Source organism: Pongo pygmaeus, chromosome 19, assembly GCF_028885625.2.
Source record: "Pongo pygmaeus isolate AG05252 chromosome 19, NHGRI_mPonPyg2-v2.0_pri, whole genome shotgun sequence".
Lineage (NCBI taxonomy): Eukaryota > Metazoa > Chordata > Mammalia > Primates > Hominidae > Pongo > Pongo pygmaeus.
The window spans coordinates 19207384-19231521 of NC_072392.2; the positions used below are offsets into that span (position 1 = coordinate 19207384).

At 50.2% G+C, this 24138-nt stretch overlaps 1 protein-coding gene across 1 annotated transcript; it reads right to left on the reverse strand.

Annotated features, from left to right (window-relative positions):
• Positions 1 to 13174: 13174 nt before the first annotated feature.
• LOC129017717 (uncharacterized) lies at positions 13175 to 15431 on the reverse strand. Its single transcript, XM_054458396.1, has 3 exons — positions 15237 to 15431; positions 14710 to 14845; positions 13175 to 13656 (listed from the first exon to the last, which is right to left on the reverse strand). The coding sequence occupies exons 1-3, from the start codon at positions 15303 to 15305 to the stop codon at positions 13520 to 13522; spliced, it is 342 nt and encodes a 113-aa protein (XP_054314371.1). The 5' UTR covers positions 15306 to 15431; the 3' UTR covers positions 13175 to 13519.
• Between the last annotated feature and the right edge of the window lie 8707 nt (positions 15432 to 24138).

The window sequence follows — 24138 nt, forward strand, 5'->3', positions numbered from 1 at the left end:
CCATGGTCTCTGCCCAGAGGATGCCTGGCTGGTGCGGGGCAAGAGGGAGGTGGTCCTAGGGGCAGCGTTGCCTTGATCTACCCACAGGAGCACACTGGACAGGGGTCCTGTGAGTGTGGGATCGGGGTCCCCCAGGCCCCATCTGCCCTCTCGTGCCCAGTGGCATCGAGCAGTTGTCTTAGCCACTCTGACCTCCACATCCTCCTCTGTGAAATGGGGTGTAACAGGACTACCTCTTGGGCTCCTGAGATCCTGGCATGCGTAGTGCTGTGTCAGGCGCAGTTCTAGGCCCTCTACCTTCACTGGGCCTAGGCAGCCTCCTAGCAAAGGCGGATGAGAAGACACAGAGAAGCTGAGCAATTGCCTGAGGTCACACAGCTGCCCAGTGGCCACAGAGGACACAGCTGGTGTCCTATCCATCAGTCACCCACCCCCACCACGCAGGACTCGCCTCTTCACGTGTAAGCCTGGGACGCCCGAGCAGGATCCTTGGGCTGCTTCTCCCAGCTGCAAGGACAGGCAGGCTCCACAGCTGGAGGCCTGGAGAGTCCCTGCCCCAGGAGAGGGTCTCAGCCAACAGTGGCTGTGGGGGTGGCAGACAACTACTCCAGCCCCTTGCTCCTCAGAAGGGCAACCTCTGGGGCCTGCTCCACGCTATCTCCCAGGGCTCCCCGCAGCACGGAGCCTGGCGCTTCACTTGTAACTGCCTTGATAACACATACTTTACTGGCTCCTTCCCTTCCCTGTCTGTTATGCCCTCCCCTGGGGCTTCGTGCATCTCCCAAACCAGGCACTTGCTCTGGAATCCTCGTCCTGGGGTCTGACTCTGAGCCCCACCCGAGATAGTGGCAAAGCCGGAGTTGGGCCAGAGAGTCGGGCTCCAGAACCTACCTTTAAAACGTTTTTTTTTTTTTTTTCCCAGCTACTCGGGAGGCTGAGGCAGGAGAATGGCGTGAACCTGGGAGGCGGAGCTTGCAGTGAGCCAAGATCACGCCACTGCATTCCAGCCTGGGCAACAGAGCGAGACTCTGTCTCAAAAAAAAAAAAATTTTTTTTTTAAATAAAGAGACAACAGGGTCTTGCTTCGCTCTGTCATTCAGGCTGGGGTGCAAGGGGCAGGCAGCCTGGAACTCCTGGGCTCAAGCCATCATCCCGCCTCAGCCTCTCCAAGCGCTGGGATTGCAGGTGTGACCCACTGCAGAATCTGTTCAGTGGGGCGGCTGGACTGGTTTTGACCCACTGGACTGGTTTGCAAAACCCCCCACATGGCACAGTCTCTGGACATTTTCCTAGATTGTGACAAGGGGCCGCTGCCAGGGGAGAGTGAGGGACCCTTTACCCTCTGTACCCCTCTGTCCCTGGGTCAGAGCCCTGACATTTATTGCACCCACCTGCCCCAGGGACAAAGTCCTCTGCACAGGGCGGGCAGCCAGCCCCTCGACCAAGGCCTCAGGAAGGTAAAGAAGCCGGGTCCACCCGTGCTCAACACCTGACATCAGTCCAGGGCAGGCGGCCCAGGGCTCCTCTCCGCCCAAACTGGCTCCTCCCAGCGCCACCCAGAACAAGGGGGGGGGGGGGGGGTGCAGAGGGGCCCAGCGCCTAGGTCAGTGGCGCCACCTGCTGGTGACCATCGGGAGGCGCCGGCGCCTGGTTCTCTGCAACATTCGGGCTCCAGAAACTACTTAAATTTTTTTTTTTTAAATAAAGAGACCACAGGGTTTCCCTTCGCTCTGTCATTCAGGCTGGGGTGCAGGGGGTAGGCAGCCTCGAACTCCTGGGCTCAAGCCATCCTCCTGTCTCAGCCTCCCCAAGTGCTGGGATTGCAGGCGTGACCCACTGCAGAATCTGCATTCTTAACCATACTCTACAAAAGCCCTTCGTTGAGAGGATGTGGTAGGATAGCCCTCCCTACAGTGCCCAGCACTGGGAGCACCTTCATACACGAAGCTGCTACTGCTGCTCCTGTCTCCCAAGACCTTCTGTGGTCCCAGGCAGCCTGGAGGGCATCCCTCCCTCGGTGAAGACCAAGAGTTCCAAAAGGACACAGACACAAGAGGCCTGGGTCTCTGAGGTCTTCCAAGGGCCATCCTTTCAGTCCCAACCCCTGCTTGTCTCAAAATATTTCTCAGGAGTGGTCCTTTAGTCTCTACCTGCACACTTCCAGGGACAGGGAACTCATCAGCTCTCAAAACCACCTGAGCCAACATCTGTCTCTCACTGGCTTGGCTCTGCCATCTGGAAGTCAGTGAAAATCCTGCTGGCTTGGGAGAGCAGGAGGCCCAGGTGCTGCAATGCTTGAGCTGTCACTGTCAGTCCCTTGGCCTTTCCTGGGTTGCTGCCCTCCAGGTGGGCTCAGGCACAGCAACTTCACTTCTTCCTCCTCCGTCTTTTTTGCAGAGAAAAGATTTGAACGTGGAATATTTTTAGGAAGAAGAGTTTCTGTTTGAAAAACCTGCCTTCCATGGCTGCACAGCAAGTCTGAGGAGTCTCTCACTGGCCCTGGGTTTCAAATTTACATTACAAGCAGAAGGCTCACATTGCTGTTGCCAGAGAGTGGGCTCATTCCATGATGGGGGTCACCCACGCTTGCAGCAGATGCTTAAGATCTGAGCACTGGAGATACAGGCCCTAGAAAGACAGAGAGACCTCCTGCATGGAGCTTACTGTCTGGGGGAACCGACCACCTCATCATCTCACGGGTAAACAGACTGTCACAGCACGACAATAGCCTGCAGGAGGGGTGCACAGAACCCTGGCAGCTCATCCTGGGGAAGGTGCTCTAGTCTGGGAAAAGTCTTCTCAGAGAAAGCGGTCTGTTTTTTTTTTTTTTCCACTTTTTCATCATAGGAAGAGCGCACAGTTTAAGTGTTCAGCTTGATGAACTTGTACCCATGGGTGCACTCAGGCTCAGCCCCCAGACCAAGCTGGACAAGACCAAGTTCGCCCAGCCCCTAGAGGGCTCCTTTGTTCCCTCCCATCCAACACTCCCCGCCGAGAAGTAACCATTCTTCTCAACCCTTGTGCCACAGATTTATTCTGCTACTTTTTGAGCTTTCTAGTAATGGAGGTTTGTGGATGGTGCTCTTTTGAGTCCGGCTTCTTCACTCAACAATGACATCTGTGAGATCCTCTCATATTGTTGTATGTGGTTGTAGGTGATTCTTTTTCATTGCTGTATAGTATTTCATTGTATGAATACACTGTCATTTGTTGATGTTTTCTGTTTATGGATATTTGGGTTGTGCTAGACAGTGATAGTTTTTGGCTGAGTGGAGGTTACCTTGCTATGCGGAGGCAGAGAGGATAGGGAGGAACATTTGAGAAGGCAGGAACAACATACACAAAGACCTTTGGCAGGAGGGAGCCTGCCTGGGGCCCTGAAGGCTGGTGTGGCTGAGGGGCATCCATTCCTGTACCCTGCTTCTAGGCCGCTGCGTTCTGAGTGCCTGCTGCCTTGGCCTGATATGTGGCCCTCCACACTCATTCTCACCACCTCCTCCTGTGCCTTCCTGACCAGCAGGGACTGGGAAGCTGAAGGCTACATTTCCAGGTTCCCTTGCAATGGCTTCCAGGGTTAGGATCCACTAGTAACACGCCCAGGTGAGATCAAGGAGGTGGGGGTGGGGGACATCTTTTGGCAGCTCTGGGCTGTGTTCTGCCACCCAGCAGGGTCACAGGCACATGGAAGTGTCTAAAGCAATGTTCCAGTGTCTGGTCTTGAGCTGCCCAGTGGCCCTGATCCCAGGTCCCTGCACCCCATGAAGTCAGTGGTGCTTCAGTGGCATCCCTGATTCCTACCTCCTGGGCAGCTTGGTTCTGCTGGGCTCTGGGAGCCATGGGGCAGGGGCAACCCAAGACCTCTCCTCCAACTCACCCAGGGATTTGGTAAGTGCTGGATGCCTGCATCAAATCCTAGCTGCTCAAACACCTGGAGATATCACCCATACCCCTTGTGATGGCCACTGTAAAAAAATAATAACAACAAATGCTGGCAAGGATGTGGAGAAACTGCAATGCTTGCATATTGTTGGTGGGAACGTCAATTGGTGCAGCTGTTAAGGAAAACAGGACGGAGATTCTACACACACACACACACACACACACACACACACACAATTACCACATGATCCAGGCATCCCACTTCCGGGAACATACTGAAAAGAATAGAGAACAGGTCTCAAAGAGATGTGTGCACACCCGTGTTGACAGCAGCCTTATTCCCAATAGCTGAAATGTGGAAGTGGTGTCCCTTCCATGGATGTCCTTCCACGGATGAATGGAGAAGCGCACTGTGGGACATCTGCACAGCAGAATGTTATTCAGCTTTCAAAAGGAAGGAAGTTTGGACACAGGCTACCACATGGATGGGCCTTGAGAAGATTATGCTAAGCTAAATAAGCCAGTCACACAAAGACAAATCATGTATGATTCCATGTAGGTGAGGCACTAGAGTAGTTAGATCTCTAGAGACAGAAAGTAGAATGGGGGTTGCCAGGGGCTGGGGAAGGGGGAAAGGAAGTCAGTGTTTCATGGGGACAGCTTCATTTCTATAAGATGAAAGGGTTCTGGAGATGGACGATGGGGATGGTTGAGCAACAATATGAATGTACTTAATGCCACCGAACTAGATACTTAACGATAGCTAAAATGGTAACTTTTTTTTTTTTTTTTTTTTTTGAGACTGAGTCTCGCTCTGTTGTCCAGGATGGAGTGCAGTGGTGTGATCTCGGCTCACTGCAAGCTCCGTCTCCCGGGTTCATGCCATTCTCCTGCCTCAGCCTCCCAAGTAGCTGGGACTACATGCACCCGCCACCACACCCAGCTAATTTTTTTTGTATTTTTAGTAGAGACGGGGTTTCACCATGTTAGCCAGGATGGTCTCGATCTCCTGACCTCGTGATCCACCCGCCTCGGCCTCCCAAAGTGCTGGGATTACAGGTGTAAGCCATCGCACCCGGCCTAAAATGGTAACTTTTATATTCTACGCATTTTACCACATGTAAAACAAAACCCCAGACTGAAAACCAAAAACACCCAGAGAGGTTTCTCTGCAGAGCTTTTCCTGTGTGTTGTCGGGTCAGCTGATGCCCCATCCATGAAAGATAGGGACAGAGACAGGCCCATTTTACAACTGAGAAAACCAAGGCTCTGCCAGAGGAGGGAGGAACCCAGCAGGTGAGCAGTAGAGGGGGCTGGACTCTCGGTCTCCCTCCTCATCTGTGCTCTTTCCACCATTCCCATCCCCGTGCCATGCCACCCCGCCCCACCCTAAGGAATGGTCCTTCAAGAAGCCAGCGTTTCCCTCCTCCAGGAGGAGGACAAAGCCCGTCCACCCCAGCGGATCCTCAGAAGGGAAGGCTGCTCCTGCCCCTCTTGGGACAGACACTCCTTCTCATCTCAGCCTGCTTGGGGGCGGGGGATCAGGCCCAGCCTCTCAGAGTCAGAGGGGAGCATGGACTGGTTTCGAGCCACTGGACTGGTTTGAAAAACCCTACCCCGCACAGCCTCTGGAAATTTTCCCAGATTGTGACTAGGGGCCAGGCGAGAGTGAGGGACCCTTTACCCCTCTGTGACCCTCTGTCCCTGGGTCAGAGCCCTGAAATTCATTGCACCTGCTCCAGGGACAAAGTCCTCTGCACAGGGCAGGCAGCCAGCCCCTCGCCCAAGGCCTTGGGAAGGTAAAGAAGCTGGGTTCACCCATGCTTACCATCTGCCTTTGGTCCAGGGTTGGCGGCCCAGGGCTCCACCCCGCCCAAACTAGCTCCTCCCAGTCCAACCAGGAACCTGGGGTGCAGTGTGCCCAGCACCTATGTCAGGGGTGCCACCTGCTGGTGACCATAGGGAGGTGCCGGCGCCTGGTGCCCTGTTGCATGCCAGTCAGCCACTAAGGGGCAGTGAGGGGCATCACCCAGGAGGGCTGTCACGCAGGAGGGCTGTCACCCAGCAGGGCTTTCACCCAGGGCTGTCACCCAAGAGGGTTGTCACTAGGGCTGTCACCCAGGAGGGCCGTCACCCAGGAGGAGTGGCCGCCCACCCACAGGTGCTGAGGGGCCTTTAGATAAGGCCTCCTTCAAGCTGCCAGGGTCCTGTGGCAGCCATCACACAGTGTCACAAATGGAGTTTAACACAACAGAAGTTTATCCTGTCAGGGTTCTGGAGACCACAGTCCAGGATTGACGGGTCGGCAGGTTCTGCCCCTCCTGGCCCCTTCCCTGGCTTCTGCTGGTGGCTGGCAGCCCTCGGTGTTCCTGGGCTCTGGATGCAACCTCTGCCTCTGTCTTCACGTGGCCTTCCTTCCTGTGTCTTTGTCCAATGTCCCCTGCCTTATAAAGATACCAGTCACTGGGTTAGGGCCCTCCCTAATCCAGCAAGACCTCATCTTTCCTTGATCACATCTGTCAAGACGCTATTTCCAAATCAAGTCATGTTCACAGGTGCTGGGTGGATATGACTTTTGGGGAGGTCGCTACTGAACTCAGCACAGAGGCTCAGCTCAAACACGGACCCCTCCACACAGCCCTGCCCCACCCCCTGCAGTGTCCCCTGTCCTCTGAGCCCAGCAGGGTGCTGTGGGCTGCTCGACGGGCCTGTGCCACACTGCACCCGGCTTGCTGGTTGTGAAGCATTTTCTCTCTACATCTACCTCACAACATGCAGCTGAGCGGCAACTCCTCGGGGATGCTGAGCCAGGTTAGGGACCCTTTTTTTTTTAAATCTGTTTTCAAGGCACTGTCATTGATGTGTAGGCCTAGAATACTCAGAGTGGAGTCGGGTTTTACAGGTTGAAGCCTGGAAAGAACTGTTGGGTTTCTGCGTGTAGCATCTGTTCCATGACATGATGTACATGAAGGAAGAATGGAAGAGGCTGTGATCCCAGCTGCTTAGAGAAAAGGCTGAGGTTGCAACAGTCAAAAATGGCAGCCCAGTGAATCCCGTTGTCCATGGTGTTGAATTCTTGGAGACAGGTGCCTCCCTGCCAACCAGCAATGTGAGAAATGATGTTCAAGACTGTTTTGATTCGGCCGGGTGCAGTGGCTCACACCTGTAATCCCAGCACTTTGGGAGGCCGAGGCGAGCAGATCACCTGAGGTTAGGAGTTCGAGGCCAGCCTGACCAACATGGAGAAACCCTGTCTCTACTAAAAACACAAAAATTAGCCGGGCATGGTGGCGCATGCCTGTAATCCCAGCTACTCGGGAGGCTGAGGTGGGAGAATCACTTGAATCTGGGAGGTGGAGGTTGCAGTGAGCCCAGATCGTGCCATCGCACTCCAGCCTGGGCAACAAGAGCAAAACTCTGTCTCAAAACAACAACAACAACAATAGCAAAAAGATTGTTTTGATTCAAGTGCTTATGAAAAACAGGGATGGGTGGGACAGGGGGTGGATTTCTGCCCAAAACACTTCCTATGTGGGACCAGCAGGGCAAATGGCTTGGACCAGCATGCAGCCAGCCAAAGGGAAACTGGTGTGTGGAGATGTGCTCCTGAGAGTCAAGTGCTTAAAATGCGAGTCAAATGTGGGAAATGCCAAGAAACGTTATATCAGGACATCACTCCAAATTTGGAAATAGAGGAAAGGCGGGCAGTGGGGAGATGACCTATTGTTGAGCCACACTACCCCAGCCAGGAGAGGAGGCCTTGGGGAACCCCTCTTCTTTTTGTCACAAAAAAAGCGTATGTTCATAGTAGGAGACAATTATGGTGATATTGAACAACCATCATTAAAATGATATCACCTGTATCTATTGATGACATTTCATAGCCTTCATGAAAGCCATTCTAAGTGGCTGCAAAACATTCACTCTACTAGGCTGACTGTGACATTTTTTGTGTCCCCTATTTTTGGGTGTTCAGGGACTTTCTAGCTTTGGCAATTAAAGGTGATACTCAACTGCAGGTGTCAAATTTTGCCCACATTTTGGATTATTTCTTCTGGATGAATCCCTGGAAGTGGAATTCCTGAGTCAAAGGGAGGGAGGACTTTTAAGTCCCTTGATTAGCGATTTCAAACTGGTGGGCCAGAGCCAATTTGTCTGTTAGCTGAGTTTCATTTGGCCTATGCAGTTTTTTTTTGTTTTATGTACATACAGTTTTTTTGTTTTGTTTTGTTTTTTAGATATGAGGTCTCACTCTGTTGCCCAGGCAGGAGTGCAGTGACGTGATCATAGCTCGCTGCAGCCTCAAACTCTTGGGCTTAAGCAATCCTCCTGCCTCAGCCTTCATAGTAGCTGGGACTACAGGCATATGCCACCATGCCTGGCTAATTTTTTTTTTTATTTTTGCAGAGACAGGGTCTTGTAATATTGCCCACACTGATCTCAAACTCCTGGCCTCAAGCAATCCTCCTGCCTCAGCCTCTCAAAGCACTAAGATTACAGGCATGAGCCACCCAGACTGTGAACACATTTTTAAAAGTAAGATTTCCCATCGGAATGCAGATTTACAGCTTATCTTGGAAAATCAAAGCTGCCCAATCAATCAATGTAATCCACTGCATTACAAGAATGGAGAAAGCCAGATGATCATCCTAATTGATGCAGAAAAAGCATTTAACAAAAGCCAGCATCTTTTCATGATTAAAAACCTTCAACAAACTTGAAACAGAGGAAACTTCTTCAACATGAAAAAGCACATTTGTGAAAAACCCTCAATGATGAAAGGCTGAAAGCATTTACCCCAACAGAGGAACAGGACGGGATGCCCAATTTTCACCACTTCTGTTCAGCATAGTACTGGGATTCTAGCCAGATAAATTAGGCAAGAAAAAGAAATAAAAGGCATCATATCAGAAGAGAAGAAATAAAACTATTCACAGATGACATGATCTTATATAGAAAAAAATCCACTGAAAAACTATTAGCCCTAACAAAGGAATTGAGCAATGTTGTCGAGCGCAAGGCCAACACACAAAAATTAGTTGTATTTCTATACACTGGCAATGAGCAATCCAAAAAGAAAGTTAAGAAAACAATTCCACTTACAATAGCATCCTTAAGATAAAATTCATAAGAATAAATTTAACTAAGGAGATGAAAGACTTGTACACTGAAACTTACAATACATTGCTGAAAGAAATTAAAGAAGACCTAAATACATGGAAACTCAGCTCATGTTTATGGACTGGAAGACTTAATATTGTTAAGATGCAATACCACCCAAGGCAAAACACAGTCTCGATGCGATCTCTATCAAAATTCCAATGGCCTTTATTGTAGAAATGGAAAAGTTGATTCCCAAATTGCTATGGAATTGCAAGGGACCGCAAACAGCCAAGACAATCTTGAAAAGAAAAAAAGGATAAATTGATGAACTCACACTTCCTGATTTCCAAAACTTACTACAAAGCTACAGCAATCAAAAGGTTGTGATACTGGCATAAGGACAGACTTACAGAATGGAATATAGACATATAAACAATGGAATGAATTGAGACAATGCAGACATATAGAAAATGAAATAGATTAAGAGTCCAGAATTAAGCCCTCAGATATATGGTCTGTTGATTTTGGACAAGAATGCCAAGATTGCTCAGTGGGGAAAGGCCAATCTCTTCAAAGATGGTGCTGGAACTATTGGATATCCATAAAAAAGAATGAAGTTGGATCCTTACCTCACACCATATACAAAAATTAACTTAAGATTGATTAAAATTGTAAATATAAGAGCTGAAACTAATAAAACTCTTAGAAGGAAACATAATGGTAAATCTTCATGACCCTGAATTTGGCAGTGGTTTTCTAGCTATGACAACAAAAGTGCAGGCAACGAAAGAAAAAATAACATGGACGTCACTAAAATTAAAAACGTATATACAGCAAAGAACACTATCAAGAGAGTGAAAAGGCAACCCACAGAATAGGAGAAAATATTTGCAAAGCATATAGCTGATAAACATCTAGTATCCAGGATAGAGGAAGAACTCTCACAACTCAACAACAAAATACCCAAATAACCCAACTTAAAAATTGGCAAAGGACTTAAATAGACATTTCTCCAGAGAAAATATTCAAGTGGCCAATAAGCACAGAAAAAGTTGTACAACATCATTAATTATTAGGGACATGAAATCAAAACCACAATGAGGTACCTTTTCATACTCACCAGGATGGCTATAATTTTGGGGCTGGGGGAATAACAGGTATTGGTGAAAATGTGGAAAAATTGAAAGCTTTGTACACTCCTGGTGGGTATGTAAGATGGTGCAGTTGCTGTGGAAAACAATGTGGTGGTTCCCCAAATAGTTTAACATAGAATTACCCTGCATTTCCACTCCTAGCTGTGTATCCCAAAGGAATTGATAACAAACACTTGTACACAAATGTTCTTAGCAGTACATTGTAATTGCTGTAATGGCCAAAAGATGGAAACACCCCAAATGTGCACAGTTGATGAATGGATACACAAAATGTGTTCTATCCATAATGGAATATTATTCAGACATAAAAAGTAAGGAAATACTGATACGTGCTATGATGTGGATAAATCTATAAAAATATTATGCTAAGTGAAAGAAACTAGACATAAAAGATTCCATATGGTATGATTCCATTTATATGGAATGGCCAGAATAGGTAAATCCAGAAAGACAGAAAGGAGATGAATGGCTTTCAGGGAAGGAGGGGAGGAGGAAATGGGGGGTGACTGCTTAATGTGTACGGGTGTCCTTTTAATGTGATGAACATGTTCTAGAACAGGATACTGCTGACGGTAGCACAACATTGTGAGGGTATTAAGCACCACTGAAGGGCACACTTTAAAATAGTTAAAATGATGAATTTTATGTTATGTGAGTTTTACCTCAAATTTTTTTTCTTTCTTTTTTCTTTTCAGACGGAGTCTTGCTCTCTCTTGCCCAGGCTGGAGTGCAGTGGTGAGATCTTGGCTCATTGCAACCTCTGCCTCCCAGGTTCAAGCAATTCTCCTGTCTCAGCCTCCCAAGTGGCTGGGACTACAGGCCCACACCACCATGCCCAGCTAATTTTTGTATTTTTAGTAAATAGGGTTTCACCATATTAGTCAGGCTGGTCTCGAACTGCTGATCTCAGGTGACCCACCCAGCTCGGCCTCCCAAAGTGTAGAGATTACAAGCATGAGATACTGCACCTGACCAATTTTTTTCTTTAAAATCGGGCCAGGTGCAGTGGCTTAGGCCTGTAATCTCAGCACTGTGGGAGGCTGAGGTAGGAGGACTACTTGAGGCCAGGGGTTTGAGGCCAGCCTGTGCAACAAGCAAGTCCTTATCTCTACAAAAGTTAAAAATGTAGCTGGGTATTGAGGTGCACATCTGTTGCTACTCGAGAGGCTGAGGCTGGAAGATCACTTGTGCTTAGGACATCAAGGCCACAGTGAGATGAGATTGCACTATTGCAATCCAGTCTAGGCAACAGAGCAGGACCCTATATCAAAAAAAAAAAAAAAAAAATCAGAGCTGCCCTTGCCCTTGTGCTAATGGGCTCTCTCTCTATTACATCACCTACCTGGCTCTTAGGGGCACCTGAGTTTGAGACCCCTGCTCTAGATTAATGTTACTAAATCCCCTTCCAGAGAGTGTGTAGTCAGTTACACCACCACTCAGGATCCAGGAGAGAAACATTTTCACCAAACCCTGCTCAACACATTGACTCCCTCATTTCAGTGAGGAGGAGAGTGAGGTTCAGAGACGTTAAGTGACTTGCTCCAGGTCACACAGTCAGTCAGGACAGTGTCGGGACTGGAGCCCAGCTCGTCTGATCCTGAGTCCAGTGACCTGTCCTCCTGCCACACGGGTTTCCTACAGCCAGGGAAGCCAAAGCATAGGGCTGGGAGCCCCATTCGAGGGCTCTGACTCTCAGAAACCCATCATGTCCCCTCCAAGGCCCTTGGCTGGCACTAATCCCAGCCAGGTAAGAGAAGAGGAGGTTTTCAGGCCCCTAAGCCTGGGAGCGGCTGCTGGGTGCCAGCTTCCTCCAGCATCGGTGGAGGGACAGCCGCCAGGGGGCGTCTGCTTAGGAAAATCACAGCCGGTTGCCGGGCAGCATGGGCACGAGGGGTGCATGGAGCCTGTGGGCTGTGTCCGGGTGTGGGCGTGTGCGCAGGGGGTGTATGAGTGTGTATGGGGTGTGCCTGTGGGGTGTGTGAATGTCTGTGTGGGGTGCCTGTGGGATGTGTGAGTGTGTGGGGGGTGTGCCTGTGGAGTATGTATGTGTGGGGTGCCTGTGGAGTATGTGAGTGTGTGCGGGGTGCCTGTGGGGTGTGTGAGTGTGTGTGGGGTGCCTGTGGGGTGTGTGAATATGTGTGGGGTATGCCTGTGGGGTGTGTGAGTGTGTGGGGTGCCTATGGGGTGTGTGGGGTGTGTGAGTGTTTGGGGGGTGTGCCTGTGGGGTGTGTGTGTGTGGGGTGCCTGTGGGGTGTGTATGTGTGGGGTATGCCTGTGGGGTGTGTGAGTGTGTGGGGTGCCTATGGGGTGTGTGGGGTGCCAGTGGGGTGTGTGCGGTGTGTGAGTGTTTGGGGGGTGTGCCTGTCGGGTGTGTGAGTATGTGTGGGGTATGCCTGTGGGGGGTGTGAGTGTGTGGGGTGCCTGTGGGGTGTGTGTTTGTGTGGGGTGTGCCTTTGGGGTGCATATGTGTGGGGTGTGCCTTTGGGGTGTGTGTGTTTGGGGGCTGTGCCTGTGGGGTGTGTGAGTGTGTGTGGTGTGCCTGTGGGGTGTGTGAGTGTGTGTGGTGTGCCTGTGGGGTGTGTGAGTATGTGTGGGGTGCCTGTGGGGTGTGTGAGTGTTTGGGGGGTGTGCCTGTGGGGTGTGTGAGTGTGTGCAGGGTGTGCCTGTGGGGTGTGCCGGGTGTGCATGTAGGGTGTGTGAGTGTGAGTGTGTGAGTGTGTGAGCATCAGAGTGTGTGAGTGTGTGTGCATGTGTGAATGTATGTGGGTAAGAGTGTGTGTGTGTGAGAGAGTGTGCATATACCTGAGCTTTTTTGGCTAGAATGGGAGGCTTTCTGATGCGGTGATATTTGAGATATCTGACTGAAGCAGTGAGGGGCAGGGGGATGACCGGGGGCGTTGGGGAAGAGCATTCTGAGCAGAGGGAACAGCAGCTGCAAAGGCCGCAAGCAGGCCCTGCCTGATGTGTTTGGGGAACCTAGGCTGGGGTGGAGAGAGCCGGGGGGAGGACAGAGAGGCAGTAGAGGCAGGGCAGGCAGGGCTTCCAGGCCAACAAAGGCTGGTGAGCTTTATTCTGAGCAATCCCTGTGCATTTCAACAGAGTTAACCCATAAACACCTCCCAGAGACTCCTGGAGCTTAGAGGAAGGACAGATGGCTTCAGGCTTGGGGCAGAGTGGAGGAGAGGAGCCAACACAGGATGGAGCGTGATTGGGCTGGGAGGCAGGAGATGACATTGAGAAAGTGCCTGTGAGCAGGGAGGTTCCTTGAAGACCTTTCTGCCACTGGGCACCTGCCCCTGGGTACCTGTCCCTGGATACCCTTCCCTGACACGTTGACCATGTTGACCAAAGTGAGGTTGGGCTTCACCCTCTTGGCAGCTCCATCACCATGGCCAGTTTCGGCTCGGTGCCTGTGATGGAACTCTCTGGGATGGTTGGAGACGGTCTGCATCCGTGCTGTCCAGAAGGCAGCCACAAGGCACAAGTGCACTGCTGAGCACCTGAAATGTACCTGGTGGGGCTGAGAAGCAAGATTTTAAATTTAAATCTCCACAAGACACTAGCAGCCACTTGCAGTGTGCGAGCTGCATGAACGGATTCTGCCGCACGGCTCCTCCTCGGCTTTAGCCAGGTAGCACTCAGGTAGGCGCTACCCATCAGGGCCTTGCCTCACTGACTTCTGCCATGCCCAAAACTAGCTGTTTGGTCTGGGCCATACAGAGGACCTGCGGGTGACTCACCACACCTCTCATCCTGAGTGAGTGGTCAGCAGATCTTTCCTTTCCACTGAGAACATGAGTTTCAGCGTGCACAGGAGTCTTGTTCTTGGCTGCCCAGTTAGTCACGTGGCTGCCCTAAACATCTGCTCCTCTTGTGCCAGGAAAGGAAGGAGCAGCTCAAAACCAAGCCCCATGCCACAGCAGATGGGCCCACCTGAGATTAGCACCTCCCTTTCCACCAGGAGCCAAGAACACCCAGGTTGCTCATTTGAACCCATATGGTGAAGTTTCTCTCTCTCTCTTTCTCTCTCGCTCTCGCTCTTGCTCTCTCTCTCTCTGTAATTTATTCTGTAATTTCGGTTTTCAAAAACAAAACCCCTCCGTAGTGCAAAATTCTCAGACTGGGTGCTGTCTCCAGTGAGTTCCTTGTAAAACAAATACATGTTGCTTGTGGTTGTACAAGTTGCACAGCTACTCCAGGAGGAAGTAGACAGCTGTGAAGGAGCTGGGGCGACACCTGCTTTGTTGTGGGGCTGTCCCATGTATCCTAGGATGGTTGGGAACATCCCTGGCCTCTACCCCCAGATGCCAGTAGCAATCCCTCCCACCCCCATCATTGAGACACCCCAGATGTCCCCAGCATGGCCACATGTCTCCTGACAGTGAAGGCAGAAGCACTTTGGTTGAGAACTGCTGGTGTAGAGACGGCCTGATGAGAAGAGGGATGAGAGGCTGAGGCGCCTGCAGTCTCCCCTCTGTGTGTCTCCAATCCACTTTTGTGTTTTACATATGTAGGGAGGTGTTATGAACAACGTCTAGTGCTATGTTGGGGTCCGTGTTTAAAATGTACTTACATGCAGCTGTGCTCTGCCCTGCCTGTCTGCACTCGTCGCTGTGTGGCTTGTGTCTTTGACCTGCTCTGTGATGCTCCATTACAAGAGCACATTGCGTCATATTCATCTCTTTCCCTGTTACTATATCAGGCAGGACCTGGGCAGGAAACAGTGGTGCGGTCAACATGAAAAAGAGCTGAATGGATGGGCTTTAGCAAGGTGTAGGCAGGGCTGACAAAAGCAGTGCCACGTTGTCTTCCCGGGGTTCGTGGTTTCAGATGCTACTGCAGGGACTATCTCTGCTCATGGCTCCTAGTGTCCATGTGCAGAGGCATCTCCAAAGGCCCTTGCAAGGGGACTCACTGGGGCCAGGTTATCCACAAACACTGTGATACTCAAAATCTAGTTTTACCCTAAGGAGGTAGGGGATGACTCTTTGGATCTAGAAGTGAATGCACCTCCTAAGGGAATTTACCCTGAGTCACCTCCTCCTGGCAACTCACCCAAGGACTCCCCATGGGGCTTCCTCACACAGAGATGTCCCCTACCATAGGAAAAAGACTCCTGGGTCCGGCCTCAGCTCCCTCTCGTTGGTTGTGCCCGTGTTTCTCACTCATTTGGCCAACCCACAGAAGTGGGTGGAGCCGGGTTTGTGCTGGGCTCTGGGGAGCATCTGACGAGTTACTACAGAAGCAGCACTTTCTGCAGGAAGAACAGAAGTGTCTGCCTGTCTCTCACTTCCTTTTTGGGGCCTGGGAGGGTTGGCCTGTGAGTGGCCAGCTGCTATTTATGGGACTCAACTGCTCTGTGTGAAACCCCAGTCTCTCTCGAGAGGGAAGAGTAGTGGGAAAGGGTGGTGCCAGGTGACACTGCCCCTGGTCTGGGGTACAATCAGCCCAGGTGCAGCGGTCACAACGTCAGAGTAGGAGGTGTAGCTCAGGGGTAGAGCATTTGAGTGCACAACGTCAGAGTGAAACCCATCCAGGTCAGGATGGGCGTGATGGGTTTCCTAACAAATCGACTGTGTTCCTTGTATTTATAGATGCTCAGTGTATAGAGTGGGCTTTTAGTTGGGTGACCACATTCCAACCCCCCTGATTTGGACAGAAGGGGAAACTGAGGCCCACAGAGGCTAAGTGCCTAGTCTGAGGTCACACACTGAGCTTGGGACATCAAGAGGACTAGAGTCCATAGTCTGGACTCTCATTCTAGTGCTCTGCCTTTTCATGGGGGTGGCAGTGTCACCCATTTGGAGCAAAAATAAGCTGAGTTTCAAGGGCCACTGAACATCTTCCCCAGCCCCAGCCATTCCCAGGGTCCTTGGAGAAGGACAACTGTCTCCTGTATTGTCTTGAACCCCTGGTGGATGGGCGGGGCAGGGGGTAGGAAGGGGCAGAGAAGGAGCTGTCCAGATGTGACACATCTGGGGTCTCCACATCTGCCCCAGGGGTGATGAACAGAGCTGCCCTCTCCCGCCCGTTCATGGTGGCCTTCGGTCATCTTTAGTTTTGTACTGCCTGGGTTGTTTTTGGGTATTCCTTGTAACCTGTTTTCACTGGAATGAAATGGCCTGTGCATTCCTCCCTTCATCCTCCTCCCTCTCCCCCTCCCTCCCTTCCTCCTCCCCCATACACGTACTGAGCCCATACTGTGTGCCCCTTGCCTTCGAGATGAATGGCCAGGGCTGTCCTAACTGAGGAGGCAAGATTTGAGCAAGCTTCCTAGGAGGCGAGCAGTCACCCAAGCACACATCTGGGCAGAGAGCATTCCAGGCAGCGGAACAGAACAGAGAGGAAGTTGTCAGTATTGGCCTGGTGTGGGCAGGGGAGAGCAGCAGAGGGCTCAGGCAGAGAAGGCCCAGGTTCAAGGCCCAGGGCCATTGTAAGGATCCAGTGCTCAGTCAGAGCAGCTGGGGAGTGGCAGAGGGTCCTGGGCAGTGGAGGGCTCAGCTGTGGCTCAGGTGCCAACAGGGTACATGGCACCTGGGGGCGGGGGGCCTCTGAGGAGGGGCCGGTGGAGGGTGGCTTGAAGCAGGCCTGAAGGTGGTAAGAAGTGCTCAGATGACTTTGGGCATATTTTGAACTTAAAGCCAACAGTGTTTGCTAATGGATTGGTGGAAGGGAAGGAGACAGGGAGAGAAAGAGAAGTCAAGGATGACTCCAGGGACTTAGGGCCTATCTTAGTTTTAGACCCAATCCCACAATTCTGGTGGGCATTGCCCTAATGGGGGCTATCCTTCTGTGGCATTCTTTGAATTCAAGGGGAGGCAGCCATACCCCCAAAACTCTTGCACTCTGTGTGCCTGCAGAATTAGCACCACATGCACGCTGCCAAGGCTCACAGCTTGCACCCTCTGGAGCAGCAGCCCAAGCCACACCTGGGCCCATGTGAGCCACAGCTGGCCAAGGAGCACTGTGCCAAAACACAGGGAGTAGAGACCCAAGGCAGCCAGCCCCTGGCCCATCCCCACAAATCATTCTGCCCGCAAGCTCCAAGGGCCCTGGGCTTATGATGAGATGAGTCATCCAGATCTCTCAAATCTCTTCAGAGTCTTTCTCTCATTGTCTTGATGACTAGCACCTGGCTTCTTTCTAGCCATATTCATCTCTTTATCACATGGGCTCTTGGCCATACCCTTGGTATTTTCTCCTTAACACACCTTTTTATTCTTTATGTGGCCAGGCTGAGAATTTTCCAAATCTTTGTGTTCTGCTTCGCTTGTGGTTATACATTCCATCTTTAAATCATTTGTCCTCTCGCATTTTACTATGAGCAGCTAAGAGAGGATGTGCAGCATCCTGCACACTTTGCTGCTTAGGGGTTTTTTCTGCCACATATCTAGTTCATTACTTTTTCAATTTTTTTTTGTCTTTTTTGAGACAGGGTCTCACTCTGTCACCCAGGCTGGAGTGCAGTGGCATGATCATAGCTCACTATAGCCTCGAACCCTTGGGTTCAAGTGATCCTCCTGCCTCAGCCTCCTGAGTAGCTGGGTCTACAGACATATGCCACCATGCCTGCTAATTTTTTAAAAATTTCATAGAGACAGGGTCTTCTTATGTTGCCCAGGTTGGCCTTGAACTCCTAGCCTCAAATTATCCTCCTGTCTTGGCCTCCCAAAGTGCTAGGATTACAGGCATGAGCCACTGTGCCTAGTCATAGTTCATCACTCTTAAGTTCTGCCTTCCATGAAGTCCTGGCACATGGACATAATTCAGCCAAGTTCTTTTCCACTCTGGAACAAGTATCACTTTCCCTCCTGTTTTTAATACCCTGTTCCTCATTTCCATCTGAGACCTCATCAGAATGGCCTGTACTGGCCATATTTCTACCAGCATTCTCTTCATGAACACTCAAGTAATCTCTAAGGAGATTCTGGCTTTCCCTACAGCTGTCCTCTTCTGAGCCCTCACTAGGATCACCCTCAATGGGCTGTTCATGGCAATACAGGCTTTTCCTGGCATGTACTTCCATCCTGTCCCAGCCTCTGCCCATTACTCGTTCCAAAGCTGCTTTCACATTTTTAGGCATTTGTTACAGCAGCCACATTCTGGGTACCAATATTTGCCTTGGTCCATTTTGTGCTGCTGTAACAGAATTCCCGAGATTGGGTAATTTACATAGAACAGGAATTTATTTCTTACTGTTCTAAAGGCTGGAAGTCCCAGATCAAGGTGCCAACATTTGGTGTGGACCGTCTTGCTGGATCCTCACATGACAGAAGGTGGAAAGACAAAAAGGGATGAACTCAGTCCTCACATGGTGGAAGAGCAGGAGAATGGAGAGCCCATTCCCACAAGCCTCTTTATAGCAGCATTAATCCATTCCTGAGGGTGGAGCCCTCATGACCTGACACCTCCCCAAAGACCTCACTTCCTAACACTGTTGCATTGGGGATTAGGTTTCCAACTCATGAATTTTGGGGAACACATGAATTTTGGGGGACACATTCAGACCACAGCAGGGCCTGGGCCACCAGAAGAATGGATGCCAGCCTCAGAGACCAGGATGGCTGAGACACAGCAGGTCGTGGAGCTGAAGTAGACGCTCACTTTGGTGAAGCTGTGCTAAGACTGAGATGCCCGCTAGGAATCCTAGAGGAGACACAGAGGAGGCCAATGGATCCTCAGTTCTGAAGCCCAGAAGGAGGCCCAGACTGCAGATAGGGATTTGGGTGCTGTCACTGAACACAGGCCAAGTGTATTAGGGTTCTCCTGAGAAACAGAACCAGTTGTGTGTGTGTGTGTGCATGTGTGTGTGATAGAGAGAGAGAGAGAGAGATTGATTTTAAGGAATGGCTCAGGTGACTGTTGGGCTAGAGGATCTGAAATCTGCAGGACAGACCATCAGGCTGGCCACCCAGGAAAGAGCTGATATTGCAGCTCAAGCCTGAAAGTGTTCTGAAGACAGAATTCCCTCTTCCCCGGGGGAACCATAGGCCTTTTCTTGTAAAACCTTTTAATGGCTGGATGAGGTCCACCCACATTTTGGGGCAATCTGCTTTTCTTTTCTTTTCTTTTGAGATGGAGTTTCGCTCTTGTTGGCTAAGCTGGAGTGCAATGGTGTGATCTCGGCTCACCACAACCTCCGCCTCCCAGGTTCAAGCAATTCTCCTGCCTCAGCCTCCTGAGTAGCTGGGATTACAGGCATGTGCTACCACGCCTGGCTAATTTTGTGATTTTAGTAGAGATGGGTTTCTCCATGTTGGTCAGGCTGGTCTCGAACTCCCGACCTCAGGTGATCCACCCATCTAGGCCTCCCAAATTGCTGGGATTACAGGCATGAGCCACCGCACCCGCCCCAATCTGCTTTTCTTAAAGTTGACTGATTTAAATGTTAAACTCATCTAAAAAATACCTTCACTGGGATATCTAAACTGGTATTTAACCAAATACCAGTACTGTGGCCTAGTTGAGTTGACATATAAAATTAATAATCATATCAGGAGAGGCAGAGGGCAGAAACATGGCACCAGGGAAGTAGGGAGCCCAAAGGTCAGAGATCCAGGTATAATCCCTGAGAAGAAGCAAAAGTAAACAGGAAGATGGCATAAATTATCTCTACCATTTTTCCTATTTAATGTCTATCCTTACAAGAATACAAGACCTGACCACAATTCAGGGGGAAAAACACAAACAAACAACAAAAACAGGTCCAAGAGGATCCAGATAGTGGGGTTATCAGACACAGACTTTGAAACAGCTGTGATTATGTGTGGAATACTTGTAAGTAAATGAAAGACATGGAGCCATGGGTTTGAGAAGGACTGTGAACACTTAGCAGCATACATAGAAAGAAAATCACTGCTAGGCACAATGTAACATTACAGGAAATGAAAGACAAAGGGAAAAATCTTACAACTAGACGGAGAAAAAAAAAATAAAGGCAATGAGAAGCCATTAGAGAGTTTTCAGTGAGGGCTGACATGGCATCTGACTTAGGTTTTAAAAAGATCACCCGCCACTGCTGGAGGAGAATGGGTGGCAGTAGCAGGCCAGCTAGTGGCTCAGCAGAGAGCTGATGGTGGGTACAGTGATGGTGATAGCAGGGGGAATGGAAGAGAAATAGCCACATTGAGAATGTCCTGTGTTTTGGAAGATAGAACAGATAAATTGGTGATGGGTAAGATGTGGGGGTGAGGCAAGGAAAGAATCAAGGGCCACCCCCAGATTTCTGGTTTGAGCAATTTAGTACAGTAAGGGGTGGTGTCATTTAGTGAAATGGGAAAGACTGGGGAAGGAAGCGGTTTGGGATGTCTTACATTTAGTAGGTAATTTATTCTCTCTGAGCTACATTTTCCTCATCTCTGGGTGGGGCCATACTTGTACTCACCTCATAGCTTTATTAGGATGATTAAATGTTAGCTCCTGTTATTATACACATTTAAGTCAATGGTTCTGGCAGGCAGCTGGAAGCAGGATCTTACCATTCCCACCCCTGGGCTCCTGTATCCTTGGCGAGTTTGAATCCAGAGCTGAAGCAACCAGGCCAGCCCAGCCATTAGGGATCCCAGAGCTGGTTTAGTTCCTGTACCAGAGACAACTCCTCATTTATCTGCAAAAAGGGAAAAATAGATAAGCCTTCAATAGTAATGGGAGATTAAGCTCAAATCCTGCAACATAGAAGGTCTTAAGTGGGGCCAGGTGCAGTGGCTCAGTAATCCCAGCACTTTGGGATGCCAAGCCCGTGGATCACTTGAGGTCAAGAGTTTGAGACCAGCCTGGCCAACAGGGTGAAACCCCATCTCTACTAAAAATACAAAAAAAAAAAAAATTGGTTGGACATGATGTCAGGTACCTGTAATCCCAGCTACTCAGGAAGCTGAGGCAGGAGAATCGCTGGAACCCAGGAGGAGAGGTTGCAGTTCACGCCACTGCACTCCAGAACGGGTGACAGAAGGAGACTCCATCTCAAAAAGGAAAAAAAAAAAGGAAAAAAAAAAAAAACGATCTTAAGTGGGTTTTTGTTTTTTACCCAAAACGTTTAAATTCTGCCTCTGCAACCTGCAACCTGAGAATTGCTAATCTGCCTTATTCCATCTGAACATATTGTTTTGGTTTGCTAAAACCAGGAGGTTCACCTTCATCCTCCTCCCTGAAGGATATTTTTCTGTGAGACAGGCTGCACCAGACATTGCTTTTTGTTATTGTCAAGCAGGACACTGACCTGATCCAATTTCATTCATTGCAGACATTTCTGGAGCGGCTTCTCTGTGCTAGGCACTGGGGGAGCCCGAGATGATATTTCAGTATTCGTTAGTTCAGCAACTGTTTCCACCTTGTTCTCCACCCCGACCACAGTGGCCTTCTTTTCTTCTCCACTAGTGTGCTAAGTCCACTCTCTCCTAAGTGCACCGGCTGCTGGGCAGCCCCTCACCTGGGCTGCTGCAAGCTGCCTTCTCCTCCGCAGAGAGGCTGCCTGACTCCCCCTACCCAGGTCCCCAGCCCCAGCTCTCCTGGTCCTGTCCCCTGACTGTCCCAGTTCAGACCAGTATCTGCTGCCCACTCCTTTGCCTACTTCTTTGTTATGTCCCCAGCAGCTCCACCTGTGAGCTCCACCAGTGCTTGAGCTTTGACTTAAGCCCTGCTGCATCCCTGCACCCCTGCATACTGTAGGTGCTTAATAAATGCTTGTGGACTGAGTGAGTGGTCATTCTGTTTCTGGGCCTGTCTTCTGCTCTGAGAGGGTAGGGAGTCCCTGGGCAGAAAGAAGAACAACAGGGTCAGCGGGAAGTTGGGCTGCCATTCAGGGCTTGATGAAAATTGGTAACAGCTGTTCATTGCCCACTAGAAAGAGCCTGGGCTTTGGGGTCAGGTATTTGTGGGAGCACATCTCAGCTCCCCACATCCCAGACTGGATGCAAAAAGCTCAGTCTCTCTGGGCTTTGACTCCCTTGTCTGTGAGAAGGGAGTCATGGCAGCATTTGCCTTATTCTGAGGATAGAGTGATTTAAAAATCAAGTTCATATCTGGCACATAGTAGGTGTTCAGCTAACTGTGGCCACTTATTGTTAGCCTAACACCTGCCGTGCACACACATGCATCATCATCATCACCTTCGCCATGAGCCGTGCGGCCTTTTCCAGCTGGGGCTCCCCCCTGCTCAGAGATAAAGGTTTCCAGAGGCGTCAGCATGACGCTCAGCCCCAGCCTCTTTTTCTCTCATTCTTGCACCGTCTGTCTGTTGAGTGCCTGCCACATGCCAGGTGCAGCCTCAGATGCTGGAGGCATAGTTACATTCAGATGAGGGAAGCAGATAGCCCACCAGCGAGCACAGGAACATGCCAGGTCAGTCCAAGCAGGAGCAAGTGCTCAGGAAATCAACCAGATGGGAGTGGTAGGGAGTGGTCAGGGTGTGGACTCTGGCCAGGGTATCCAGGAAGTCCTCTTTGAGGAGGTGCTGTTGGAACCAGGACTCAGTCCTTCAGAGAGCCACAGGCTGAGCACTCCTGGCAGGGCAGCAGCAGGGGCAAGGTGGCCTAGCGGAGAATGGGCCTGGCTTGTCTCAAGACCAAGACGGCTGCGGCTGCAGCGGGGTTAAGGGGAGAGGTGGGAGAGGAGAGCAGGAAGGCAGGGGCCAGGCAGCCCGGGGCCTCGTCCAGACTCTCAGCTTCTGTACTTCTCCCTGGGGACATCTGTGAGTCGCTGAGCTGTGGACAGGGAGTGCTCACTGAGTCACCCAGGGCCTCACGGCAGGACCTGGCCACATCTTCTCACGAAGGACCCGGTTCATTGATTCTCCTTCCTCAAATAGGTCCCCTCCACCCAGCAGAACCCAAAGGAATCAAAAGCTTGGGGGTTTTGTGCATTTGTTTTAAGATTCCAACTTTCTTGTCCATTTACTTTTTTATTTTTTATTTTTTTGAGACAGATTTCGCTCTTGTCTCCCAGGCTGGAGTGCAACGGTACGATCTCATGTCACGGCAACCTCCGCCTCCCAGGTTCAAGCAATTCTCCCGCCTCAGCCTCCCGAGTAGCTGGGACTACAGGTGCCTGCCACCACGCTCAGCTAATTTTTGTATCTTTAGTAGAGACGGGGTTTCACTATGCTGGCCAGGCTCGTCTCGAATTCCTGACCTCAAGTGATCCGCGTGCCTCGGCCTCCCAAAGTGCTGGGATTACGGGCGTGAGCCACCGTGTCTGGCCTTCTTGTCCATTTATTTATTCATTCAACAAACATTCACGAAATGTATGTTGCAAGCTGAATAGTTTGCCAGGCTCTGAGGACCAGTCAGGCACTTTGATGCCCTCAAACAGCCCAGGACCTAGAGGTTTCAATGCCTCTGCTTTCCTATTTATAAATGGGCAGACTGGATCTGAAGTCCTGAAGGCTCACCCGCCTGGAAGCCACCTCTCCTCTGGAGTTCTGATGACGCTGGAGAAGCCTGTACATATCTCTGCCCAATACCACATGTACAACAGAGGACTTTAACTAAAGCAAGTGAGAGAGAGATTCCTTTTTCCCAACTTAGGATTTAAAGTTTCTTGAACGTTCAGTTCTGTGGCTCCACTGCCCTCCCAGATCACTCTCCCTGGCTACAACCAATCCAAAAACTTGAAGAGATTAAGAGTTTACCAACCCACCTTTCCTTCCTGACCTGGAGTGAGAAAGAAGCACCGTTGTCCCTCAGTATCCACAGGGGATCTGGTCCAGGTCCTTAAGAATACCAAAATATGTAGATGCTCAAGTCTCTGATATAAAATGTGTAGTATTTGCTCATAACCTATGCACATCCTCCCATAGAGTTTAAATAATCTCTAGATTACTTATAACACCTAATACAATGTAAACGCTGTATAAATGGTTATACTATATTGTTTTCATTTGCATTATTTTCTATTTTCTTTTTTTTTTTTTTTTTTTTGAGATGGAGTCTCACTCTGTCACCCAGGCTGGAGTGCAATGACGCAATCTCTGCTCACTGCAACCTCTGCCTCCTGGGTTCAAGCA